Raw genomic sequence first — 27,698 nt, forward strand, 5'->3', positions numbered from 1 at the left:
TATGAGGCTGAAGGACCCATGACCCTCTGTCCTGGGTCGATTACATGCACTCTCCCAAGAAAAATAAAAACACTATCTAGCAATTCACACCAAACTGAGAATGTGCAGCTTGTCCCTAAAATTCTGTTCTATCAGGAGATGGATTGGGGACAGTAGAAGGGGAGGATCAGAGAATACAGGATCAAAACATCCTTTATACACAATGCAGAGGATTAACCCCTTAAGTTCCACAGTGAGTATTATAAGCATACTTTACTGCATATACAGACTTATTTTACTGTTGTGTGTTTAGTAACACATTACCAAAAACGATTCTCAGCACGTCATGTGACCTCTGAACTATGCATAGGTAGATCAGTTAATAAGCAATGTGCTAACTTTTAAAACATTATGTTGTGAAGAACAGAGACCTATTAAAGTCATGAAAAACTTTGAAGCCCTGTGCTTGTGTGCTCATAGCCACCAGTAGCCCCTGTAATTAATCTGCAAGTTAAAGAAATCTGCATATTTGACCTAATACGCCACATGAATATCATATTAGCATCTTGTGAAAGTACAGTCGAGTTAAGACCTTACTCTGGAACATGCCAACATTAAAAGCTTAAGATTCCTAAAGATTAAACTCAGTGAGAACTTAAAGATACACCAATGTTTAATGTCAGCACCTAACCTCGAAATTCCTCATCTGTCAGCCGCTTCTTCTTAGACAACAAGAAAGGTAGAAAACCCTCCAGTTCTGATGTGGCCCCTCGTGACACGATGTCAAAAAGAATGTGTCTATTAAATATCTTGATGACTGCAGGAGGGTCAGGACTTGGAGACTCGGAATTCTTGTTATCCTTCCTAGAACAAAGCAGGTAAGGTAAAGTCACAGGGAAAAAAAAGACCTACAGACATAACTGATGCTTTTTCAGGAAAGTAACAATCAATCAAACTGGGAAACAATCTTAGGCAAGGCAGGAAAGAAAAAAAAATAAAAAAAATATCACTAGGATTTTCCCATCAACACTGACTGTGTTGCTGACTGTGAGTCCCTCCCATGGAACTATTGTGTTCTCCCAGAGAGGTGCAGTCTATGCCAGGAGAACATAATAATTACAGCTAGCGGTTACAGAAGCAGACATTAATCGCATGCTAAAAATCTGATAGGGTGGTTGTACCAAAGTCGGTCAATAGATCAACTTGGGTACAATTAGTCTGCCCATAGATATATTGAATCTCACCCAGTCCCCGCTGAACAAGATTTGATCCATCTATGGCTGGCTTTAGCAAGTTATACATAGCCTGAAAATTAGCCAGTTCAGCAAGAACCAGTTGACTTTCAGTCCACATATGCTGTTGTCTGTTCAACAGGCATGCTGGAAAACCAACATTTGATCAGGGCTCAAAGCCAATGACTGTCCCCCCCCTGTCAGAATACAATAGTGCAGCAGGGGAGATCCCTGCACCACACATCGTTTGTGTGAATATGGGGATTTTTCTTTTTTTTTTTTTTCGTTCAACCTACTGGCTGAACACACAAAAAAAAAAAAAAAAAATGTTTATACTCTGATTTTTTGCATTGACCTCTTTAGAAAGCCCCTGGCCAACCAAACTCAGGAATGGGGGGGGGGGGTATTTATTATCCACAAACAGCTTTTCCACCTCAATGTTTCTCTATGCTACAAAGAAGAAAACCTAAAATTATTGCATTTTTAAAGCCCTCTATAAACTTCAGAGGAAGAGCAGATATGCAGACACCATCTGAAAACGTCTTTGGGCCAGTTACAGGCATAACTGCTTCAATGACGCAAGATCACACCTGCATCTATGGAAGAGACTCCAAAGCCAGGTTATCTCAATAGAAGCAGTTAACAGATAAAAATTTTTGAATCGTCCAATTGCTGCTATCCCCAAAATATATTGGCTGCCAATTTTTGCTGGTGCCCAAAAACAAGACAAACTGATCCAGAAGATATCGGCAACATTGGATGAATATGATCTCATATCCATGTGCCACTAACTTCTGAAGCCTATTTTAACAAAATAGTTTCAATTCACAAATCTAAAAACACAAGGATATGATTTATTTTCTAAAATAGTTAATATTTTCAGCTTCCAAAGAGTCTTGCACTTGTATAAAAATTTTGAATCATAACTAGAGACCAGGAGCTGTCTGACAGCTCAGTCACTCTACTGGGAGTGTGCAGTGAACATGCTCTCAGCACAGAAACCTCTGCTGTCCAAATGACACATATGTGCAGCAAAGCCCACGCTCTTTGCTGCCACGCATGTGCGTCACATGGGTGGTAACAGGTTAAGCAGACATGCCTCGAGTACTCCACTGCTAGCAACTAATTGATCTATTAGAAAAAGAAAACTGAAATATTAGGAATCATTTATTTCAAAGGAGTAGAATTTTTTTTTTTTTTTTTAAACAAAATATGCTGTTTCAGGTTAGACAATTGCTGTATTTCTCAGTTGTGATTGAAACCATCCATTCCGCAATGGACATCAGCTGCAGAAAACATTATTTGAAGAAACATTTAAAAATTACCTGAGTGAGTAACTTCTGCATTAAGCGCTATAAAGTTCTACTAACAGTGGGTCTATTACTTGTGTATACAAAATAAAGCATAGGAAATGAAATACAATATATTGAAAACAGTGGTATATTTAGGGAGGGTAACATGATATTTGAATGTGTAATATAGTTTTTTTTATACCCTAGAAATAAAGTGATCAGACCAGTTTTCTCACAGATCTGCTGATCTTACGGCTTGTGCCAAAGCACACACTTGAGAAATAGATTTGAAGCTTATTTATTAGAGCTTAGTAAAAAGCACTCCAGACCTTTCTGGAACTAATTATTAAACACTGTAATATAGTTTTGGAACACTCATATCTTAGGAGTCACTTTTTGCTGCTAGGAATGCTACAAGATGTTGAAAATTTTATAGATACTGTATAAGCACAGAATTCAAGTACTTTGTTAACCAAAAGTAATAGTTTCAGAAAGTGCCAAAAGCCGCTGTGAAAAGAGAATGCAGAAAGCATTGTGATTTATAACAAACTATTTACATAATAATCTCCTAGATTGTAAACTCGAAAGAGCAGGGCCCTCAATCCCCTCATTTTTTGCATTGTATTGGTTCTGTCACATGTTCTGTCCCCCTCTGTAATGTACAGCGCTGAGCGAACCATTGGCGCTTTATAAATACTGTATAATAATAATAATAATAATAATAATAATAATAATAATAAAGAGTGCAGAAATAATGTACAGTGGGGATCGAAAGTTTGGGCACCCAGCTAAAAATTTGTATTAATGTGCATAAAGAAGCCAAGGAAAGATGGAAAAATCTCCAAAAGGCATCAAATTACAGATTAGACATTCTTATAATATGTCAACAAAAGGTAGATTTTATTTCCATCATTTACACTTTCAAAATAACAGAAAACGAAAAAATGGCATCTGCAAAAGTTTGGGCACCCTGCAAAGTTAATATCTTGTACTGCCCCCTTTGGCAAGTATCACAGCTTGCAAACGCTTTTTGTAGCCAGCCAAGAGTCTTTCAATTCTTGTTTGAGGTATCTTTGCCCATTCTTCCTTACAAAAGTCTTCCAGTTCTTTGAGATTTCTGGGCTGTCTGTCACGCACTGCTCTTTTAAGGTCTATCCAAAGATTTTCAATTATGTTGAGGTCAGGAGATTGTGAAGGCCATGGCAAAACCTTCAGTTTACGCCTCTTCATGTAATCCCCTGTTTAGGATCATTATCCATTTGTAGAAGCCATCCTCTCTTTAACTTCAGCTTTTTCACAGATGGCATCAAGTTACCATCCAAAATTTGCTGAAATTTTATTGAATCCATTTTTCCTTCTACTCGTGAGATGTTCCCTGTGCCACTGGCTGCAACACAACCCCAAAGCATGATTGATCCAACCCCCATGCTTAACAGTTGGACAGAGGTTCTTTTCATTAAATTCTGTGCCCCTTCTTCTCCAAACGTACCTTTGCTCATTTTGGCCAAAAAGTGCAATATTAACCTCATCGGTCCACAGAACTTGTTTCCAAAATGCATCAGGCTTGTCTATATGTTCATTTGCAAAGTTCAAACGATGATTTTTGTGGTGAGGACGTAGAAGAGGTTTTCCTTTGATGACTCTTCCATGAAGACCATATTTGTACAAGTATCTCTTTATAGTGGAATAGTGTACCACAACTCCAGTGTTTGCCAGATCTTTCTAGAGGGATCGTGCAGTCAAACGTGGGTTTTGAATCGTTTTTCTCACAATCCTGCGAGCTGTTCTGTCTGATATTTTTCTTGGTCTTCCAGATCTTGCTTTAACTTCCACTGTTCCTGATGACTGCCATTTCTTAATTACATTCCGAACAGAGGATATTGACATCTGAAAACGCTTTGCTATCTTCTTATATCCTTCTCCAGCTTTGTGAGCGTCAAGTATTTTCAGTTTCAGTTTTCTAGACAACTGCTTAGAAGAACCCATGGTGCTGATTGTTGGGGCAAGGTCAGATGAGTCTGGGCATTTAAAACCTTTGAGATTGACATAACCTGGTCTTCCCAGACAATGACTGAGAACAATCCATGACACTGGCAGGTCTCAGCTTGGCAAAGGGGGCAGTGCATGCGATAAATTCTGCAGGGTGCCCAAACTTTTGCAGACGCCATTTTTTTGTTTTCTGTTATTTTGAAAGTGTAAATGATGGAAATAAAATCTAACTTTTGTTGACATATTATAAGAATGTCTAATCTGTAATTTGATGCCTTTTGGAGATTTTTCCATCTTTCCTTGGCTTCTTTATGCACATTAATACAAATTTTTAGCTGGGGTGCCCAAACTTTCGATCCTCACTGTATAAAAAACACAGTAATCCATGGAATCCCATTTAAATTTAGCTTATAATTGTAAATAACTCTCTTTTACAATCTGATGAAAAACGTGTTCACAATGTTATGCATTTAAACAGCATCAGTCACAAAGCAAATGTGATCAGGTGCTGATGGAAGCAGCCATTGTTTTACATATGTCCATAAACTGGCTCTGTGACAGTGAAGATCAATCTATCCCACTGAGTTACTGTCCTGAAACAATTGGTTGACACATAAATTAGCATTTGCAATATTAGTCCATGTCATGGCGTGCCTGTTCCTCTTCTGCTGCCCCCACCCCCCTGGTGCCTGTGTCTTCCCTGTGTCCCCTCACCCTCTTCTCATCCTGTCGCAGCCTTTGAAGATAGGCTGCACAGAATGAGAAGTGTCACCTCACCCCCCTTGCCCCTTGTCACCTCCTCACATCCTGACGCAGCCTTTGAAGACAGGCTGTGCAGGATGGAAGGAAAGTGACCCCTGAGGCGGAACTCACACCTCTCCCTGGCATATACCCTGTGTCCCCTCACCCTCTTCTCATCCTGTCGCAGCCTTTGAAGACAGGCTGCACAGGATGGGAGGAAAGTGACCCCTGCGGTGGAACTCCCACCTCTCCTGGCCATATAGCCGCCAGAGAATTCCGGCGCAGGGCCGCCGACCTGTCACTCACCAGAGACAAAGGCCGCACTCTGGAGAGCATGTCTCGTGTCAAGGAGGCGTGCCTCGTTGCCCGGCAACGCAGCGCTGCGCCGGACATTGCCAGGGCAACCAGGAGCATCCAGCCCAGCCTTAAGAAGGCTGACGCAGGACTCTCCGGTTGTTTGTCCGCTGCCTGAAGCTGCTGGGAGGTCTGCGCTGAGGCCAGACTCCTGCAGCCAACCCCGCTGAGCACTCTGCATAATACTCCAGGGAGATGTTGGGACTATTACCCACTGGGCACCCTCCATAATACTCCGGGAGATGTTGGGACTATTACCCGCTGGGCACTCTGCATAATACTCCAGGGAGATGTTGGGACTATTACCCACTGGGCACCCTCCATAATACTCCGGGAGATGTTGGGACTATTACCCGCTGGGCACTCTGCATTATACTCCGGGAGATTGAGGATTATTACCCACTGAACACTCTGCTAATACACGGGGCTCAGGAGGAGTACCCGCTGCTACACTGTCTAATACTGTGGGGCCAGGATTGCCCGTGCTGCTGTGTGCTGGAAATACCAGCTGTTTGGATCCTCTGCCATGTGCTGAGAAGTGTCACTACCTGCTGTCGGTTGCTGTGAGCCAGGAAAAACCCCTGCCAGAACTGAGTATCCTTGCCCCCGGTTTTCCCCCTGTATGGACTATCAGTGAACTTTTCCCCCTTACTCTTCCCTGCCTGGATTACAATTTACCAGAGACTCCAAGTTTGCCCTCCCTGGGGCCAGATTACAATTATTTTGGCCCCTTCCCTGCTCCTCTCCTGCTCCGGGTACTTGGACGCTACCCTCAGACCCAAATTGAGTGATTGTCATAATTCAATAAAGCTTTGAGTGTTTATCATCTTCTTGGTGTGTTCTGTCCTGCCTATGCTCCGTCGCAGTCCAGTCACGAGGGTGTTTTTCTTAGTCTTTTATCTTTAATGCTGGATGCTTGTTCTGAAATAATCGAACTATACTCTAGTGCTTAAAGGATACGTTCACCTTTGGAACATGTTACATGTTCCACCTGTATTTAGGATTAAACATGATACATGTTCCAGCTCCTGCCTCCTCTCCACCTCAGCCCCAACCACTCCCTGTGACACCAGGTGAGGGTTCCTCTCCCTGCACCCACTGTCGCAATTTAAAAACAGAGCAGCTGTACAGGGCTCTGCCCACAGGGTCACGTCATTCATTCACAGAGTTCTGTGAATGAATGAGTTACAAGTTACGTCGGGCCAACGGCTTGTAGTTTTGAATGAATTACAAGAACGCTTATGAGCACCCTCGTAATTCATTGAGTCTTCCTGCAATTCAGTAACTGGGTATGGGGAGACAGCTGTACTGAGTGTCTGCAAGATCCTGGCAATTCACCCAAAACCTGCTGATCATGAGTGCACGGCCTTACAGGCTCCAGTGTCAAAAAATAATAAAATGCACATTTTTTGTTTGCCAGCAAAAAAATGTGCACTTATAATTTTTTTTTCTTTTTTTAAAGGTGAATCTATCCTTTAATACACTGGTTATCTACATTCATGTATGCAGATTGATTTTTTAACTGTTCCCCAGCAGGTGTAAAAACATTTTACCTTACTTCCTATCCTACACGGTTTCCTGCAAAAATCTCTTTTTGCCAAAGTTTTCCTAAGTCTTTTTGGGTTGAATGAAGCCAAGCATGGTTGCTGTATAGCATGGAATCTGATTTTTTTTCATTAAGTTTTTTTGTTTTCTTTGTTCAGCCCACAGACTGAAGGACTAGTCAGCCGAACGAAAATATGAAGATGACCCTGCTGCAATATGTGACCAGCCTAAAGAGCAAAAGGGAGTTAGTCCAGAGCCCAAAGTTGTGCTTACAAATATTAGAATGCAGCTGAGTCAATGCTGGGAATGTGGGGGCAGGAGGAGAAGAGAGAATGACTATAATTTCTTAGTCCATTAACTACTGTACTGTGTCAGTAAACCCGAAAATGTTTTTGGTGTCATTGTCTATAAAATTATTTTTCTCTACCTCTGTGCTTAAAGTGAAACTAAACCCAGGACCCTACATTCACTATATCTGGACTCCCAAAGTACACAGAACATGGAAATGCAATTGTTTTAGTAAACATAAACTGCTAAATACCTTTTCTCATCAGCAGTTAGAGCAGTCTTGTGACTTCAGCAGAGCACTGGTTAAAGCTTGTAGCAGGAGTTTTATTTCTGCTCTAGGAGGATATGAAACCCCCTGACCCTCTGTCTGGACAGTGCTGATCACATGCACCCTCCCAAGAAAAAAAAAACCTCCCTATACACACCAAAATGAGCATGTGCATGTGACCACGGGTTCAGTCTGTATCAGGTGGTCATTTCAACAAGAGGAGGGGCAAAGAAGACAGGATCAAACAGCCTTTTTAGAAAATGAAGAGGATTAACCCCTTAGGTTCCCCAGTGAGTAGAACAAGAGTGCTTTACTGCATATACAGACTGATTTTACAGTTGTGGGTTTAGGAACACTAACTCTCACCTAATTACTAAATGTGTTACTAGTAAAAATCTGGTTCATCCTGCCATTTGCCTGATCTTCCTTATTCTGCAGCCAATCCTCAGTTGACACACTTCGTGCGCATACTCTGATTATTTACCATGAGCAACCCATTCACTGCCTTTTTTCTCCTGGAAGCCACCCCGCATGACTTTTCATTGGCTTACGGGAAGCTACAGAATGGTTGATTTCAGGACTTTTATCACCTCAGCCCAGAAAACTTGTAAATAAAACAAATTAAAGCCAATCTTTTTTTACTGAAAATTACAATTATGAAAAACAAGGTTTAGACTGTTGGAGCGCCTGTCAGTCAACCTTGCTGGATCTGCCCCACAAGCCAAGGTAGATAGTCACTTGGGACAGCTCCAGCAAGGGTACCAGATGCTACCTCTCTGCTAGCTGCTCCATGTGGCACTTTTCTTGTGATTGGCTTTAGCAGGGTGGTTAACTGGAACTGTCATTTTGCAGAAGCTCTGCCTACACCAGTCCAAAATTCAAACGTTTTATTAAAGCTGTCTTTTTTGGGAAAATAATATTTGGCTTCAATGTGCTATATTAAGTTTTCTTGGAAAGAGTTTTTCCCCAATAACACCTGACCACAACAGCACCAACTGACTTTGTGCGGCCACGTGCAAAGCAAGGGAATTTTATGAGGAAGGGATTGATCATGTGACCAAGTATATAATAGGTGTAAATACTGTTTAAAATGTGCAATGAGAAGTTAAAATGTTTTTATTGGCTATCCGTCTTATGACAAGGAATATATGTAAAAGTATATCTAGAGAGATAACAACCACAAACATGATTAAAGAAATGACTTGCCTTGAATATATGAAATACTAGGAAATAGTACACTTTGTAGCTAAATAGCCTAATTATAGGAACAGGACTGATGTAATGGTATGCACACTAGTTTGTTCATTTATTTCCACTTATTTGTAAAAGAATTGTAAAGGTCACATGGTTAAAATATTTGAGTTAGTCTTATATTTTCACAAAGAGTTGTTTTTTTTTTTTATCTGTGGACTTCCTGCCTTTCTTCTCTACACTGGAAGAGCCTTGTATGATAAAGAGACTTTAAACAAAGATGCTCAACATGACCCTGTCTGTTCAGTTCATCTGTTGTATTTTTGTCTTTGGTAGTCACTTAAAGTGTTACTAAACCATAAAATCAGTCTTTATATGCAGTAAAGCATGCTTGTTATACACATTGTGAAACCTAAGGGTTTACATAAAAACACAGTTTGTCCTGTCTTCTCTGATTCTCCCCTTCAACTGACCCCCTCTTATCTACTGATAAGACATACCGTGTGGAGTCACTGCACATTCTCAGTTTGGTATGTATTGGTAGAGAGCTTTTTTTTTCTTGGGAGAGTGCATGTGATCAACACAAGGCCAATCAGCGCTGTGCAGACAGAGGTCAGGGGTCTTCCTAGAGCAGAATTAAAACTACTCCTACAAGCTTTAACCAGTGGTCAGCTGGACACTGATAGAAGATACAAGACTGCTCTAACTGCTGATGAGAAATGGTATTTAGCAGTTTATATTTACTAAAATAATTGCACTTCCATGTTCAGTGTATTGTAGGAGCCAGATATAGTGAATGCAGGGTCCTGGGTTTAGTAACACTTTAATATATACATTACATATTTTTACATGTCTGTACAATTAGGGTAATGTTACATTAGCCACATGCAATTTTCTTACTCAAGAGAACTGCATTCCTATGCAGTTTCTTCTGTGACTAATTAAAGTGCACCTGTACCCTGACTATAGGTGTGAGGGTAGCAAGGTCGGTTGAACCTCAAATTGTTTATATACACACAGTAGCCGCCACCATATGTTTTACAAAAGTCACTGGCCCTCAGAAAAGTGACACACAGTATCTAAGGTAGTTTTGATGTTGAACAAGAGCTCAGACCTGCAAATGCAACCATTTTTTCTTGTCCCTGAATAGGGTGTTACAGAGTTAAAACACACAATCATTTTGTGCTATATTAAGTCTTGGGAACTTTTGGAAATAGTAATTAGTAAGACTGGCCAATGGAAAGTGTGGAGGGGCGAATGGCAGGTATGACAAAATTGTAGTGGGAGGTAGGAATAGTTTAGAATTTGAGTCTTTGTACAGAGTACAGGGGTCATAAGTATGTAACATATAAAGTGCAGGGGTCTGGGGTTGGTAACATACATACTGCAGGAATAAGATGTGTTTAATGTACAGAGTGTAGGGGTCAGGAGTGGGTAATGCAGAGTGCAAGGTCAGGTGCATGCAACACATATGTTTGCGCAGAAGACTAAGTATATACAGTTCAGTGCACAAAACCCCCTATGACTAAGTACACCCTCCTATATATAGCATTGCAGTACCAGCTATGCAAATACATACACATGGCATACACAAACAAACCCTGCTGGTGGCATGGCTGGCTGATCCTTTAGCCTTTTCAGTTACATGTGTCCCCACCCGTGCCAATGAGAAGACTAAACGAGAACAGTGTACATGCTTCCTGGTATGCCCACTCCCATCTACTTTGCTCCTGCCCAACTCCTCTTCCTCTCCTCCTGAAAGGCAGCATGCATAACTCAGAGTAATCTGAATTCCAGATATGTTTAGATTTTGGGAAATGACCAGCACCCTGAGCAAACTTCCAGCATCGCCAGGTCATTGCCAGCAAATTCCCATGTATTCCTCCAAACATAGGGTTCAAGGGGTATGATGAAAGTGTGCTTGGGTGGAATACATGTACATTTGACAAAGTTATGCAATCCAAAAACCACCATATTTAGCAGAATGGGAATTACAATTTGTTAGATAACCAATATGATATAGATAATTTGTACATCCCACTTAGGAGGTCTATTGTGTCCCGTTAGCCTTTTTGGCATCCGATACATATTCCGATCAAGCAGTAAAAAAAAAAGCCATTCCTGACCTGCTTTTACTGTGAAGTAATTAATTCTCAAAGATCATAACAACTCCTCTAAGCCCCATCAGGGCCTCCTGTAGGGAGCCTGGCACACAGAGGGGCCCAGACAGCAGGAGGATTCAGATGTGGGCAGGACAGGGAAGGGATCGGTGCTGCAGGGGGGGGGGGGGGGGGGGGAGAAAGATGCCCTGTGCTGCTCTCTGCAGTAGCTGAAAGGCAGTTTCTCCCCTTCTCCCTCCTGCCGACTTTCAGCTGCTACAGGGAGACACACAGGGCATCCCTTGCCGTACTGATCCCCCTACCTGTCCTGCCCACATTTGATTCTCCCTACTGTGTGCCTGGACTCCCCCTCCCCCCCTTCCCCCATTTCCCCTGCCGTGCTGCCAGCTTCTCTCTCCTGCCATCTGCAGCGGGTATACAGGGGGATGCTCAGGATGGAAAGTGACCTATTTACCGACCCCTTCCTTTAGGGGAAGAACACAGTGAGTGATTGGTACCGATCATTCCTGGAGCTTTCCAAGTTATGTTAGTGTCCACTAATAATGATTTTAGTGTATCTTTAGTAAAAATATTGTTTTGCTATTTTCAGGGGTGGCTGATTGAAGCAGCCCTGGCCCCCATTCACACCCAAGTGTTTTGTAGCTTGAAGTTCAAAGCTCAGCAAACCAAAATACTGTACTTTTAAATTATACCTGGTCTCATTTGAGCATTCAAGTTCCTGTAGTTCAACGTCTGAAGCTCCAAAAGGTAACTGAGCTACTGAAAAATGGGCCATTTCTAGCCCCACTGACTGCAATGGGAGTGCAAGAAAAATATATACAGGTTTTTCCGATGCTTCCATTAAAAAAAAAAACCACAACTTTTATGGGTAAAAAAATGCATGATCTTGGCTTAAAGAAGTTTCTGCACAGCACTTCACTCTTAAAAATGCAAAAAAAAGTTGACAAAATGTAACAAGCGTATACCCAGAGACTGACGCAGCCTCCATTTTAAGAATCTTCATATTTCTTCCTCATTCTTCCCCCCTCCCTTTTGGAGAGGCCCAGAGGCATTTGGCCAGATGTGTGCGAGTTAGGAATGTCACAGGAGGGTCATAGGAGCTATAAAGCCCCCCAAGGGAGCTGGGGCCTCCCTGTCCAAAGAACCTGCAAATTGTAACACCTCGGAAGAGATAAGGCAAGCTTTCCCAGGAGTTGAAAGATTCCAACCTAATAAACCTAACTCAGCGTAGGTGACAGAATCAGATAACCTTTGTTCAAAATCCCTTTCTCCCCTATGTCTCATATCTTGGAATATGAGAGACTTACATAAAAACCGGACCCATCGTCAGATTGGCAACGAGAAGGCGAACAATTTGATAGGTCACTCGCACTGTCTCGGATACATAGGAAAACAGAAAAGTAGATCTCGTGAACCGTACAGTGTATCATTTCATAATTCATATCTAATCAATCCTCAGACGTGTCTGCATAATAATCTACCCGCGGGTGGAATGTCACTTGTGCAGCTGGAAAGTTATGGGCCAAAATATGAGTTAAGGGAGATTTTGGCTCTAGTTGAGGTATCCACCCATACCTACATGCCCTAAACGGGGTATTGTTCCTGGACATCAGTGACACCCCCTGCTGGGGACTACAAAATAGGCTGTCAGGCCTAAGAGTGTAAGTTGAAGATGTCTCCCATTTTAACATCAATACCACCTGGGGAGACCCGTGCCCTTTTGCTCTGAAACTTGGATCTGCTAATCCAGGACTTTGGCAAGTACCTTAACCCTTTCACCTCTCTCTCTTTGCTGTGCTGTTTGTCTCTGTGTGTATATATATATATATATATATATATATATATATATCTTAGTTACATCTTTTCTGTAAATATTTTTATTGCACCCCTTTGACCTTTTAGTTATAAATCTTTCCTTCTAAAAGTGTTTAACTGTTTCTATAGCGTTTTATTGCAATTTACGAATTCCTGCCTCTAAAGGGAACGCTACTGTTTGTTTAACCCTCTGTATAACCATGTATGCAGACGATTACCTCAACCATTATAGAGTTATTGCTGAGATTTCAGAGTTTCCCCTCTATACAAAAAAGGAGGTGATGGCAGTGTGAAGAGTTAATTGCGTAATTAACCTGACCCAGTAACAATCGCTCAGGTTGCCCGTACATAGATTGTGGTCCAATTAGTTGGAAAATCGTTGTGCAGGGTGCAGCTGGGTGTGGCATTGTTATGCACGACATCGCGGTTTTAGATCGGCTAGTCCTTCGGTCACGAGTCTGGTGAGAAGGGCTGGGGTTTGACGCTGCGATCGTGACAGACAAAATAAAAAAAAAAAAGCCTCAAAATTTGCCTGCATTCACTCAAAAATGAATGGTGGCCAAAATCTGTTTTAACAGTTTAGAAACACTAGCTGTTTATTATTTATTAGAAGTCTTCACACCGTCTGTTGTGAAGCTTGAAGATTAATTTCTTCCCAGTATCTATAGCTACAGAGCCTGCAGATGTGAAGGATGGATTTTTTTTCTAGTTTAACAGAACTTTTTTGAAATGTCATGAGTGACATTTTAAATACAGCTATATTCACAGCAGCAGTGTTGTGATGCTGAGATTTTTGCCTATGTGCCTATAGCTGCCAGTGTAGCCCCAACACATCTAGTGTTAGAAATCCCTTACAGATTGTTCAGAATATATAAATGCATTAGTGTAGGTAGCCTGATCATAGAAACATGCTTATACAGTTTCTTCATTCCAAAAGCTCTAACTTCCAGCAATTTAAGGGTTAAAGGTTTTTAAAGGTCTGCTTTAAAGTACAGGATACATAAACCCATTGTAAACCTTTTTGTGTATGTGTGAAATAAATAGAACCCTGTTAACAATTGTACATAATTTATAGTAGTATTGTATAATAAATTGCAGAATATGCAACCAGTCATCTGTTAAGCGGTTTAACCTGCCAAGTGGAGATTTTGGTCATGGAAGAAAATATCACCTAAATGTTACTGGATGCCATGGGTGACTCCTTTCTATTTACTTTCCTGCAGGCTTCAGAAATTAGTCTGACTTTACAGTGTACATGGTCTACTAGTTTACAAAAGGAAGAAAGGAATTTAGGAGTACTGCTGGAATGTATTAGGTGGAGGCCTGGAAATGTACACTGGGGTCTAGACTATTCAAAGGAATAAGCTGGTAAGCACAAGAAGAACATTTGCTTCCCAAAATAAATTGAGAACATTATTATTTTGACTCTTGAAGGGCGGAAACAATCATCCACACAAAAATAATAATGTAAACAAAAGCACCAGACAGTGCCAACCAAAAACCCCACCTAAACACTTTTGTAATGAGGCACCTTTCACGCAAATGGAGGATTCAGCAGCTGTATAAGAAGCGTAATGTTTTTATGATACACTGTACTATCTTTAAATGAAAACCGCCTATCCTTTGCTACCTGGAGCAAAACCAGCTTCATCTTCAGAGAGCCTTACATTAGGGACTCACTCTACTGGTGTGATCCCACTAATTATCAGAGTTTTTTTTATTAATTTATCTTTAATAAAATGCTAGTTTGCCCACAAACACAGGAAGGAATGTGCCTACTTCAAATTTATGCTGGTATTTTTGGCAGAAGCTCTGGTTTAAGCAAGCAAGTTCATTTTCTAACATTGCCTCTACCAAATGCTGAAAATTGTCCTTCAATACTAAAACCACTTATCCCCAGCTTGTTTCCATAGTTACCTTGGCTTCCATTCACAAACTGCCCCAACTCACCACCCCTTCCAATCAGAAAACACCTAGCATTTATGGAAAAGATACAAGGTGTTCTTGTGAATGGCAGCAGCACCAAAAAATTACTCCATGTGGTCAGTGTGCAGTGGGGCAGCTCCTCGACAGAGGAACCAGAAGATAGAAGTGATTTTCAGCTTCCACAGTAGTAAATCATGTATGAAAAATGTATACTCACATTGGTCCAAGCTGGACAAATGTTACTATACAATTAAGATGAAACTCAATACACCTTAATATGTGAATCCCCCACTTGAACGTAACACTTTCTCCATAGAAAGAACTATTATAATAACCTCTCTCAGTGACTATTCTATTATCTATTCAAACACTCAAAAATTACTTATAAATAAAATAAATTAACTTATAAATAAATTATACAAAATAATATATATTATAAAAAATAATCAAAGTAGTCCAATTCAAGTCCAAATCAGAAATCCACCCAAAGTAAATACAAATGAGTCCACTAAGAAGGATTCCAATCCTATTTCAATCCCGTGATACCTCGAAAAAAAAAAAAAACACTCATGTAGTGCATTATCTTCCACAATAAGAGATAACAGTAAAACGTGCAAAATAAATCCGTGCATCAATCCAAAAACTAGTGATTATGCAAAAAAAATAAATACATTTATATATACCAAAAATATATTTTAATACTTCAAAATTATTAGATGTGAACAAAATTCCAACTAAAGTGAACACTTCAATACTTATGGTGAACACTCAGTGACCACTCCAATTCATATAGTGAACACTCCAAATAGTGATATTAAACACCATTACCCTCTGGTAGTATTCATAAGCTTATCATGATATCTCTGGTAAGGTATTATATCCAAGTCTTCCTCCACTTCTGGAGCCCATCCTCCATATTCCTCACAAAGCAAAAGGAGACTCATATACTGTAAGATTCCAAAGTAGAAGGATAAATTTATTAAATGACTTACATTGGAGATAAAAAAAAATATCAGCTCTGTGGCTAACTCAACCAGCCTTGCAAATAGGGCATGTAAACCACGTTTTCCAGTAGTTAAAATGGCCGCGGCGGCACTTCCGGTTTTCATGCGTGCGTCTTAACGTCACATCCTCTAACGCATTTCGTCACTTCCGGACTGCGGCTGACGGGAAGTGACAAAACGAGTTAGGGGATGTGACGTCAAGACGCACGCACGAAAACCAGAAGTGCGCCGCGACCATTTTAACTACTGGAAAAACGTGGTTTACATGCCCTATTGTTTGCAAGGATGGTTGAGTTAGCCACAGAGCTGATTTTTTATCTCCAATGTAAGTCATTTAATAAATTTATCCTTATACTTTGGAATCTATTATATGAGTCTCCTTTGCTTTGTGAGGAATATATTTTATTTATAAGTAATTTTTGAATAGATAATAGAAAAGTCACTGAGAAAGGTTATTATAATATGCAATTAAAGATCCTATCTGAAATTTAGCTTCAAAGTGTGTTGTGACAAACAGCCTCTGTCAGTCCAGGGAAGAGGCATGGATGGAGTTTACCTGACACTTAGGTAGTGGAATTTCATAAGAACCTTGTGGCAGTGATAGAATTTTAGCTGTGCACAGCTTATTTGCTTCCTTTTGGACTGTTAAATATATCAAAATATAACACTGAAAGTGTTTTGTGCCATCTGTTTGAGAAGTGCAAAATGTTGATCATGTCAGAAATTCAGAACTCTCCTGTGTCTTGTCCACACTTCCTGTGTCATCTAAAAAAAAGTTGTTAGCCCTCCTAGCTCTTATCCTTGGACTAAAGAATTCACTTTTATAGAGAGATGAAAAAGTGAGAGAGCTCGAGTAGTCTGGCGAAACACATTGAATGGAGCAAGAAGCTGTGACGCCACCACGCATGCGCATCACCGAGAACTCTGGTTTTTGTACTTTTCAAGCCGAATTTATGCTGTACATTGTGTTTTTAACCAATTTTAATAAACCTGCTTGAGGGATTTACACTACAGGAAGTGTAATTTTGGATCTTTTACAAGGTTGATGCTTGAACTAACTCCTGGTCCCGGAGTGTGCTGTGGTGGGAGACCGCTGTAAGGGGAGGTGAGAAGAGAGACACCATTAAGTGTGCCAGTGAACCAGGGGAAATTCGGATTAAACAAGTGCTGTTGAACTTCTCTCCCAAGAGTCACAGGCACTCTGGTAAGCCTTACAGAGTATTTTGGTGGAGGACACGGGGTGTTTTATCAAATTCACTTATCACAGAATGAGCTGGGTTTGTTTTAAGTTTGTTGCTGCACATGTAACCTGTTTAACTCACTTTTATTAAGTTGTGCATGATATTCTGTATATGTGTGTTTCAATTAATTCTCACTGTTGGATTTAAAACTGCACTTATATGTGCTTTTTTCCTCTATACTATGGTGTATCCTGACACTGTGTGCTGGCTGCTATTATTGAATTTTTTTCCTCTTGCGCAACTTTTCTTCTTCGTTTAGATTTTTCTGTAATTGTAGGGTATTTAAAGGGATAAAACAAGGGGAATAGTTTTTTTTTTATGGCACAATATAAAATAAACAAAAAAAAAAAAAAAGCATCTCTGATATGTATAGCCTTGAGGAAAGTGGGCGTGAATAAGGTTCAGAAGGTGAATAATTTTAGTATTGTGGTATGAGGTTACAATAAAAAATAGGGGGCAGGACAAACTAGCAGGAGGGCAGTTCAAAACGAATGTCAAAAGAATTTTAGCAAAAGAGTAGATGCTTGAAACAACCTTCCCGCAGAAGCAATCAACAGTGGGTAAAATTCAGATATGCCTAGAATAAAATATACACTAAATTGCCAAAAGTATTGGGACACCCATCCAAATCATTGGATTCAGGTGTTCCAATCACCTCCATGGCCACAGGTGTATAACGCCTTTGTGTTGCGCTTGACGAATTTTTGATGCAGATTTTGTTTTTCATTTTTTTTTCTTTTTAGGTAGATTTTAAACAATGCATGAAAAACGCAGCAGAAACGCATCAAAAATGCATCAAAAATGCAATACATGCTTTTCTGCAGTATCCCCATTGAAGTCTATAGAACAAAAAACACACCGTTTTGCATTCAAAAAAGTCCCTGACCCTTTCCAAAAAATGCACCGGGTGAAAAAGCAGAGATGTGAACCTGCCCCATAGGAAATCATGTAAAATGGACTGTGCTGTTACAAAACACAAAATGCAGCAGAAAAGGCACAGGTGTGAACTTAGGGGAAAGAATGGGTCACTCTCAGGAGCTCAGTGAATCCAAGCGTGGTACCGTGATAGGTTGCCACCTGTGCAATAAGTCCATCTGTGAAATTTCCTTTCTTCTAAATATTCCACGATCAACTGTTAGTGGTATTCTAGCAAAGTGAAATCAACTGGGAACAACTGTAACTCAGCCACGAAGTGGTAGGCCACGTAAAATGAGTGGGGTCAGTGGGGACTCCGATCCATTATGCTCAATCTGCAGATCCGAACTATCCTGCGGGGATCGTCGGCATGCAACCTATACGGGCTGACACCAGACCTGCTCCACGAAAAGGTAAGTTGTAAAGACAGGCAACGATCCCCGCAGGATGGATCGGATCTGCGGATTGAGCATAATGGATCAGAGTCTGATCCATTATGCTCAATCCACAGATCTGATCCATTCTGCGGGGATCGTCGGAGGGGGTGTCACCAAGTGTTATCGCACCGGGTGACACCAACCCTAGGGACGCCCCTGCTCTGGAGTGACTAATCAAACAGCTCTGTTTGGTAATTCAATGGATGGGTCTGGGTTTGGCGGTTGCCTGACTGCATTGTGCCAAGTGTAAAGACTGGTGGAGGCGGTATGGTGTGGGGTTGTTTTTCAGGGGTTGAGCTTGGCCCCTTTGTTCTAGTGAAGGGAACTCTTAAGGCATCAGCATATCAATACATTTTAGACAAATTTCATGCTTCCAAATTTGTGGGAATATTTTGGGGATGACCTCTTCCTGTTCTAACATGACTGCGCACCAGTGCACAAAGCAAGGTCCATAACGATATAAATGAGCGAGTTTGAGGTGGAAGAACTAAACTGGCCTGCACCTCAACCCGATAGAACACCTTTGGGACAAATTAGAGTGGAGACTGCTAACCAGGCCTTCTCGTTCGACATCAGTGCCTGACCTCACAAATGCGCTTCTGGAAGAATGGTCAAACATTCCCATAAACACACTCCTAAACCTTGTGTACAGCCATCCCAAATCAGTTGAATCTGTTATAGCTGCAAAGGGTGGGCCAACTCAATATTGAACCCTACAGATTAAGACTGGGATGCCATTAAAGTTCATGTGCATGTAAAGGCAGGCATCCCAATACATTTGGCAATATAGTGTAGTTCTACAGTAAACTCAGGGGAAAAAAAAAAAAAAGGATAAAAATAAAGAAAAATATAAAAAAAAAAAAAAAAAACCAGACTTGATTGTTTTCCATCATCTCCTATAAACAGAGACTGAATCTCTTCATTGAGGATTTATATAACACATTTATAGAAAACAAAAAAAAAGGCTAAAAATCACTTTACCCCACACATTGTATTTCTAATAAACAAGTTTGCTTACTCTGCAAGTATTTTCTTTCGCCTCCGACGGTTTTCTGTAGGGTGATGATGGTAGGTCCCATAATCAAACAAAGAGTCCATAGGTGCTTTCTTTGGACCTGGGACCACTGATGATTCATAAATGGTAGATTCCAGGAGATCCATAGGATGACCTAAACCCTTTTTGAATGCCCCTTGAAATCTTATTCTGAGGTTCTGTTTTCCATCTCCTGGAAGCTGTGGAGTACGGCTCACCTCTGTGGGTACCGCCCCTTCTTCATTGTCAAACAAGTTGGCAAAGGACGAGAGTGGAAAAGTGTCATTATGTGTTGATCTATCATCCCCTTGACTTTCATCAATATCTAGAGATGCGCTTTGTTTTGTAAGGTTGGAGGGATCGGTCATGCTTGATTGTGACCTGTTGAAAAGAAACAAAACCTTGTCTAAGTAGGCTGATTCAGTTCCTCAAAAACTGACAGTTTAAAAACTATTTGACCCATAATCATGAACAGGAACACACACACAAACATCTTCTGAAGTCTACTTTCCTTTTCCACTACACCATTTCCTCATTGATTCTGCAAATAAGCTCTATTTAACCATCTCTGCAAAACATTATGTAATATATTTTGAAGCACTTAGAGAAGACCTCTATGACACAGCATACACTTTCCTGTTTTAAAATCAGCTTTGTAATAGCAATACAAAATAATAGTTAATAAATTTGACAATCCAATATAAGCTTATTTTAAAAATTTCCTATCATGTTGTGAGTGCTGCCTGTGTGCAGGCCTTCTCTTTCCACAACTTCCTAGATTCCCTGCATACTTTATAGCTTCTCCTCTGCGGTTTACTTTTCCATGGACTACATATCCCATGGTACCTTGCTGCCTGAAAGCAGTGATCTCTGTACCGATTCCACCACCTGAAACTCTGCCTCTCAGCACCCCTGTAGTTTAGAAGGCAGGCTCTGTGAAATGTGTGATACAGAAGTGCCTACTCACAGGGCATAGTAAATACATTTCACAGAATTCAAGGAAGCCAAATGTGTGGGGCTCTTCACAAAGCAAGCGTACAAACTTCAGAATCATTCAGATTAATGGGAATAGGCTAGAAATAATTGAAATACAATGTGAATATATGATTTTACATTTTGACCACAGATATTCTTTTACAACAAGGAGTATAGAATAAGAATGGGGAAAATGCACAATGTAGAAAAACAAAATGTATTAGATGAACTGATTTTAGCAGCTCAAAAAAAGATTTAAAAAAAAATAATATAATCTAACATTACTACACGTGGTCACTTAGCTAAATACATTAAAAGGATAAAAGTGATATGCTGATGTTTTATCTAGTGATATTAATAAACTTAGGGTGTGTAAAGAGAATGCTAATCACTGAACCATAAATTTACAGTTAGCGTCATGTCCAACAATTATAAATTTGTAGAAAAAACTCAGAATTCCTCATCTTCATTTGTCCAAGGTCAGTGAATTAGAAAGTACTGAAGCCAAAGCATTAGCATGGAAGCCAGACAGCTAGTATTTGCATAAGAAACGGCACTGGCATCGCAATATTTATTTCCTTTAAACTATTTTAAATGTGTTTAAAAAGGCATCCCTGAAAAAAATTGTGCTCTTTTCTTTCCCATATTTTTTTTCCTTCAGGTTGCAACAAAATCATGAATATTACAAATGTATTTAAAGCTCTATTTCTGTCCTTCTCATGTCTGCAACTCTGGGCAAACCACTGAATATTCCGATGAAATGTAACAAGTGCATCTGAGTTCACATACTACAGAGCTGTGATTGGGCATAAGGAGCGGAGGGCTGTGACACTGTAAGTGAAGAAGCTGAGACCCGAGCTTCGGAAACTTAGCAATAGTTATCCTCCCAAAGTTGCATCTGTCAGATGTAAAATTAAACAGATAAGTTCAGGAGGAGACATACTGTATGCACCTGGTTGGACTTAACTCATAGCATGCCAGAGCATTTTAAAAAGTGCCTGATTTTTTGGAGTTCAGCTTTAATTGATTTAGGCCTCATGCACACTGGGCGTTTTTGATGCTGCTCTTAGGGGCGTTTGTCGTTTTTTTTTTTCTGCCTTTAACCCCTTGGCGCCGGCACCTCCCGGACGTTTAAGGGTTTCAGAAGCTGGGAGGCGGGATTTTAGGGTCATGTGACCACCGTGATTCGCCGTCATGGTGGTCACCTAATCGGGAAAGGTCCTGATCGAAAGAGGATCAGGACCTTTCCGTGAGTACCGGACATGTGTGCTGGGAGTGCACGCGCTCTCAGCACATATGTTTTTTTTAATTGCACACAAATGTGCGGCCGCTCGGCGTCTAGACCCAGATGCAGGGAGGCCGCACATTTGTGTGCGGCCGGCGCGAAGAGGTTAAACAACCCTGCCTGTTAGCCTATGTGTCCATTCATACACAGGCATATAGAGGAGTTTAGACACGGGTATTTAGAGGCAGAAAAACCCACTGCCAGCAAGCCCAGGAGCAGCAGCGTTTTGGCAGAACAAATGCCTAACACCTAAACACGTCCAAGCTCTAGGAGCATTTAGCACTTGAGTGTTAATTTACTTCAATGGCCAGAATATATTATTATTATGGCCATTTAAATGAATCAACACCCATGCTTAGATGCACCAAAACCTGCTATGTGAAGACTGCTGTGTAAAATCGCCCATGTTTCCTCTCCATACACTGCAAACCAGAAGCACATTCACTAATTATGTCATTACAGGAAAAGAGTCTTCATTGGTTTACAAAAAAGCAATGTAAAAAGTACTAAATTGCATAAATACAAGCACTTAAAGTGTTATTAAACACGATTTATAAAAGTGATCACGGGGATATGGATTCACTATATCTGGTCTCCCACACTACACAGAACATGGAAATGCAATTATTTTAGTAAATATAAACTGCTAAACAACTTTTCTCATCAGCAGTTAGAGCAGTCTTGTGGCTTCCATCAGTGTTCAGCCGAGCACTGGTTAAAGCTTGTAGGAGATTTCTTTCTGCTCTAGGAGGATGCAGAATCCTAACCTCTGTCTGGACAATGCTGATTGGTCCTGTGCTGATCACATGTACTCTGCCAAGAAAAAAAAAACCTCTAGCAATACACACCAAAATGAGCATGTGCCAAGGGTCTCAACAAGATATGTCTTATCAGGAGATAAGAGGGGGACACTGGAAGAAGGGAAAGATCAGAGAAGTCAGGATTAAAATTGCATTTTTCCACAATGCAGAAGATTAACCCCTTAGGTTCCCTAGTGAGTATATCAAGCATGCTTTACTGCATATACAGACTGATCTTACTGTTGTGGGTTTAGTAACACTTTAAAAAAAAAAAAATGCACCCAAAATGCAGGACAGTGGGTACAGAGATGTGAACAGGGCAAAAAGACAAACTGTTTTCATTTTGAATACAGTAGCGAAGGGTTAAAATCTCCCTTAGGGGAGCTTGGTAAGGACATGGCTAGCAGCATCCTGGTTCCTGAGACACAGTGGGAGGAACAGATGTAGTTCATCCCACATGCATATGTAAACGTCAATCGCACCACACATATGTGGTAAAGCCACAAAAGTCAGAGCAAGAATTCTAACACCAGACCTCCTGTGTAACTCTAAACTGGTGACCTGTAAAAAAAAAGCATCACCTATGAAGATTTTTTTTTAAGTAAAAAACAACATTTTTTTATAAAAGGATATGCGAGACAAAAAAATTTCATAACCCACCATTTTATTTTCTAGGGGCCTCTGCTTAAGAAAAAATTTTGTGTATAATAAATATATATATATATATATATATATATATATATATATATATTAAAGGAACACTTTTTAATCAGAGTATAGCATCAAGTCAATTAAATTCCTGGGATATTGCAGGGGGGTTGTTAATCAGCTGCTTAATCATTTGTTTCAGCTGCTTTGGTGTTAATGAAATTAACAACAGGTGCACTAGATGGGGCAACAATGAGACGACCCCCAAAACAGGAATGGTTTTACAGGTGGAGGTCACTGACATTTTGTTCCCTACTCATCTTTTCTGACTGTTTTTCACTATTTTGCATTTGGTTAGGGTCAATGTCACTACTGGTAGCATGAGGTGATACCTGAACCCTACAGAGGTTGCACACGCAGTACAACTCCTCCAGAATGGCACATCAATACGTGCCATTGCCAGATCTTTTGCGGTGTCTCGCAGCACAGTCTCAAGAGCATGGAGATTTCTGGAGACAGGCAGTTACTCTAAGAGAGCTGTACAGAGCCGTAGAAGGTCCTTAACCCATCAGCAGGACCGGTATCTCCTCCTTTGTGCAAGGGGGAACATTATGAGCACTGCCAGAGTCCTACAAAATGACCTCCAGCAGGCCACTGGTGTGAATGTCTCTGGCCAAACAATCAGAAACAAACTTCATGGAGGGTGACCTGAGGGCCTGACGTCTGACAGTGGGACTTGTGCTCACTGCCTGCCACCATAGAACTCGATTGGCATCTGCCATTGAACACCAGAATTGGCAGGTCTGCCACTGGTGCCCTGTGCTTTTCGCAGATGAGAACAGATTCACCCTGAGCACATGTGACAGATGAGAAAGGGTCTGGAGAAGCCTAGAAGAATGTTATGCTGCCTGTAACATCGTTCAGTATGACCGCTTTGGTGGTGGGTCAGTGATGGTCTAGGGAGGCATATCCATGGAGGGATGTACAGCCCTCTACAGGCTAGACAATGGCACCCTAACTGCCATTAAATATTAAGGCACCTGTCAACCGATATACCTTACCAGAAGACAGGTAATGCAAGCTTGACTCAGACCCAATAATAGCTTCAGGCTCTTGCAACCAGTACTCCAAGATCAGGATCCTTTGATAAAGTCGTGATGATGAAACGCGTCAGAAGGGGCGTCAGATGTTACCGGCGCCCATCTTAAATGAGGTCCGGACTGCCATAAGGAGATAGTGAGCTATTAAGCGAATTTTAAAGCTGCATATACTCTGCATTGATGTAAGCACTTTTAATAAAGTTTCACAATACTTTTAAGAAGGTTTTGCACAATGATATTGTACTTTCTTTCTGGGCATTGTCATCGCTGATTTGGAGTACTGGTTGCAAGAGCCTGGAGCTATTATTGGGTCTGAGTCAAGCTTGGATTACCTGTCTTCTGGTAAGGTATATTGGTTGACAGGTGCCTTAATATTTAAACCACAGAGGATATAGACCACTTTTGAAGTTTTGGTGTGGCACGAGTTTACATTACAAGAGGAATAGCTGACCTTGTAGTGGCAGCTGAATCCTGGAGCACTTTGAATTATTTAGCCTACACCACCTGTTGATTCGGTAAGGTACATGGATTGGCAGGAGGCACACCTGATTGATTGCACTGTTTGGTCACTATTTATAGTGTGGCGTGGCACATACAGTGTATGAGGAGTGTGGAGCATTAAGCTATTGTTCACTAATTTTGGCTAGGGGAGGTATTTATAAAAGTGTTCACGGGATATGGATTGTGATTCACACGCACTTATTATACTTGCTTTTAAGGATAATGCACTATGTTGAGTTTGTTTCGAGGTACTTTGAATAGAAGAGGACGAATTGGTTTGCTGTACACAAAGAATTGAAAGAGCACCAAGTACTGGGGGACTATATGAAGATTTAATAGGGTGTATGGACTCATATTGCTAAAACATATATTGAACATCTGGTATATATTCACAGGGATTGACACTGTTATATGTAGGGTGACCGGATACTGTCTATATTTATTCAGTAAGCAAATATGTTGTCCCTGCAGTTGATGTGTTGAAAGCAGAAAAAAATGGGCAATTGTAAAGGATTTGAGCAATTTTGACAAGGGCCAAAAATTGTAATGGCTAGACAACTGGGTAAGAGCATCTCCCAAATTGCAGCTCTTGTGGGGTGTGCTTGGTCTGCAGTGGTCAGGACCTACCAAAAGTGGTCCAAGGAAGGAAAACTGGCAAACTGGCGATAATTTTGTGGGAGGCCAAGGTACACTGATGCACATAGGGAGCAAAGGCTGGCCTATGTAGTTCAATTCAAAAGAGCTCAAATTGCTTAAACGGTCCATGCTGGTTCCAATAGAAAGGTGTTAGAACACACAGTGTATTACAGTTTGTTGCATATAGGGCTGCATAGGCACACACCAGTCAGGATGCCCATGCTGGCCTGTATCCACAACCAAAAGTGCCTACAATGGACACATAAGCATCGTAACTGGACCATGGAGCAATGGAAGAGGTTTAAAGAATTCGAGAATGGTTTGAGGAACACAACAGTTCTTCAGATCTGAATCCAATCTAGCCTCTGTGGAATGTGCTAGAAAAACAAGTCCGATCCATGAAGGCCCCACCTTGCAACTTACAGGACTTAAAAGATCTGCTACTGACAGCTTTGTGCCACATACCATAGCATACCTTCAGGAGGTCTTTTGTAGTCCATGCCTTGACAGGTTATGACGGGTGGTCATAATGGTTTGACTGATCAGTGTATGATTTACATTTGTGATATATTAAAATGCTACATGCAAGGCTACACAGACTCTGCTTTTCACAGATGTCCTCATTATAGACTACACTGTAAGCCAAACCAAGCCCATATGTGGTTGGGAACACAGCCTGGATGCCACCAAAAACAGGCTCTCTTTTATTTTCACTATAAATAGATGCAACCATGTCATTTTCTAGACCTAGACAACTGCATTTAAACATTTTAAAAAGCATTTAAATTATAGCTATAGAATTCATAATACAGTTCTTTCACTGAACCTCATCTTATCATTATGTTACAAAGTCTTGATCTCAAATTACACAGAAAACCTGTTACTTGCTATACATTTCACTATAATTACCAAGAGAGCGCTACATTTTGATTACATGGGAAGTGACTTACTGCAGGTTTGTGATACAACATTCTGTACAGGTTTGTAGGAGGAAAATGCCAATTAAATGAATTTTAGTATTTGAAAACGACAATGTGTACAATGTTGACTTTTTTTTTTTTTTTTTTTTTTTTTAAGAATGAAGATGCCAAACCTTTGGACTGAATCTACCCAAAACTGATATTTCTACATTATGTGTTTACTTGCTAGCTGATCTACAAAACCAAGCCTATGGCGTCACTCATATCTCAACATATTCTCCAAAAAGTAGAACAGCCAGCTGTGACATTTTACTTTTCAGTTTGCTGAAAGGAGACAAATTATTTTTTTAGAAATAACCAACAGCATCTTTAAAAGATGAAATTCAAGCTTGGATGTACAACTACTAGAATATCACCTTGTGCTAAGGCTACTAGTTGGTCTACCATCTGTATTAAACACTAACACAATTTACAAAATGAAACAAATAAGCAGAGCAGTATAATATATTACATTTTAATCGTATGACAGTTATTAATGACACAGAACATAAAAGGCCTGCCCTCACATTAATAGACAGGCTAGATCTGATGGTCTACAAACAGCGGAAATAGGAGATCTCTCCATCTTTATAACAAAATAACTCAACTCTGCACCCCACTCAATACCATTCTAAGGCTGGTATTCACATGGCCAGGGTACTCAAGGGTTCATGAAGATATATTACAGCAAGTGCTGTTCAAAGACAGAAGTCAAACTATATGTGATATGATTATCTCCCAATTTGAAAACGGTTTGCCAGATATGGTGAAAGCTCTCATACCTGCGGTTAATAGGAGGCACCTGCATTCATGCTGAGGGTTGTAGGTTAGGAGCCAGGAAGGATTTGTTTTTGTCTATCTGCTAATATTTTCCTTGAAATTCAGCCTACGCAGGAACTGTTGAAAAGCCCTACAGGCTCCCACCTTCATTAAATTAAGATGCATGCTCAGGTAGAAATAGCATGTGTGCTATTGTAACAGCAAAAAAAAAAAAAAAAAAAAAAAAAAACATACCTGTTAACATGTTATTTCACCTGTTAGCCTATTTATTTGAATGCACTGCTTAAAACACCAAAAAAAACCATCCAGAACTCTCTATGCACCAATTTAGCCAATTAGTACATTTAAAATATAACTTTTATGAGGATTTTTATAGAAAAAAAATGTATATACAGAATTGTATTTAATGCAAAAACTTATAGACTGGAATGCACTGCGCTACAATCTCATAACTGAATTCATTACAATTATTAGCCACTAAATGTATCCCTTACATCCAAAGTAATTACTAGTGCCAAGCCAAGTTTTGACTTCATACCATTTTTGGATGACGTTGTGGCAAAAACAATTGTGGTTTGATCATATGCCTACCAGGTAGGATGCATACACTCACCACTGAAGAAATTAAATTCCCCCAGGAAAAA

General features: G+C 40.4%; 1 protein-coding gene across 1 annotated transcript in view; it reads right to left on the reverse strand.

Annotated features, from left to right (window-relative positions):
* Positions 1 to 27,698, reverse strand: part of TRPV4 (transient receptor potential cation channel subfamily V member 4) — a 107,835-nt gene that overhangs the window by 66,925 nt on the left and 13,212 nt on the right. The window contains exons 2-3 of the mRNA XM_089684099.1: positions 19,356 to 19,751; positions 671 to 843 (exon numbers count right to left, since the gene is read on the reverse strand). Of these exons, the coding sequence (XP_089540225.1) occupies positions 671 to 843; positions 19,356 to 19,738 (556 nt within the window). The 5' untranslated portion in view covers positions 19,739 to 19,751. The remainder of the gene's footprint in view (positions 1 to 670; positions 844 to 19,355; positions 19,752 to 27,698) is intronic.

The sequence above is a fragment of the Staurois parvus genome, unplaced genomic scaffold (assembly GCF_062004578.1).
Source record: "Staurois parvus isolate SC_StPar_1 unplaced genomic scaffold, SC_StPar_1.0 ptg000336l, whole genome shotgun sequence".
In the NCBI taxonomy this organism is placed as follows: Eukaryota; Metazoa; Chordata; class Amphibia; order Anura; family Ranidae; genus Staurois; species Staurois parvus.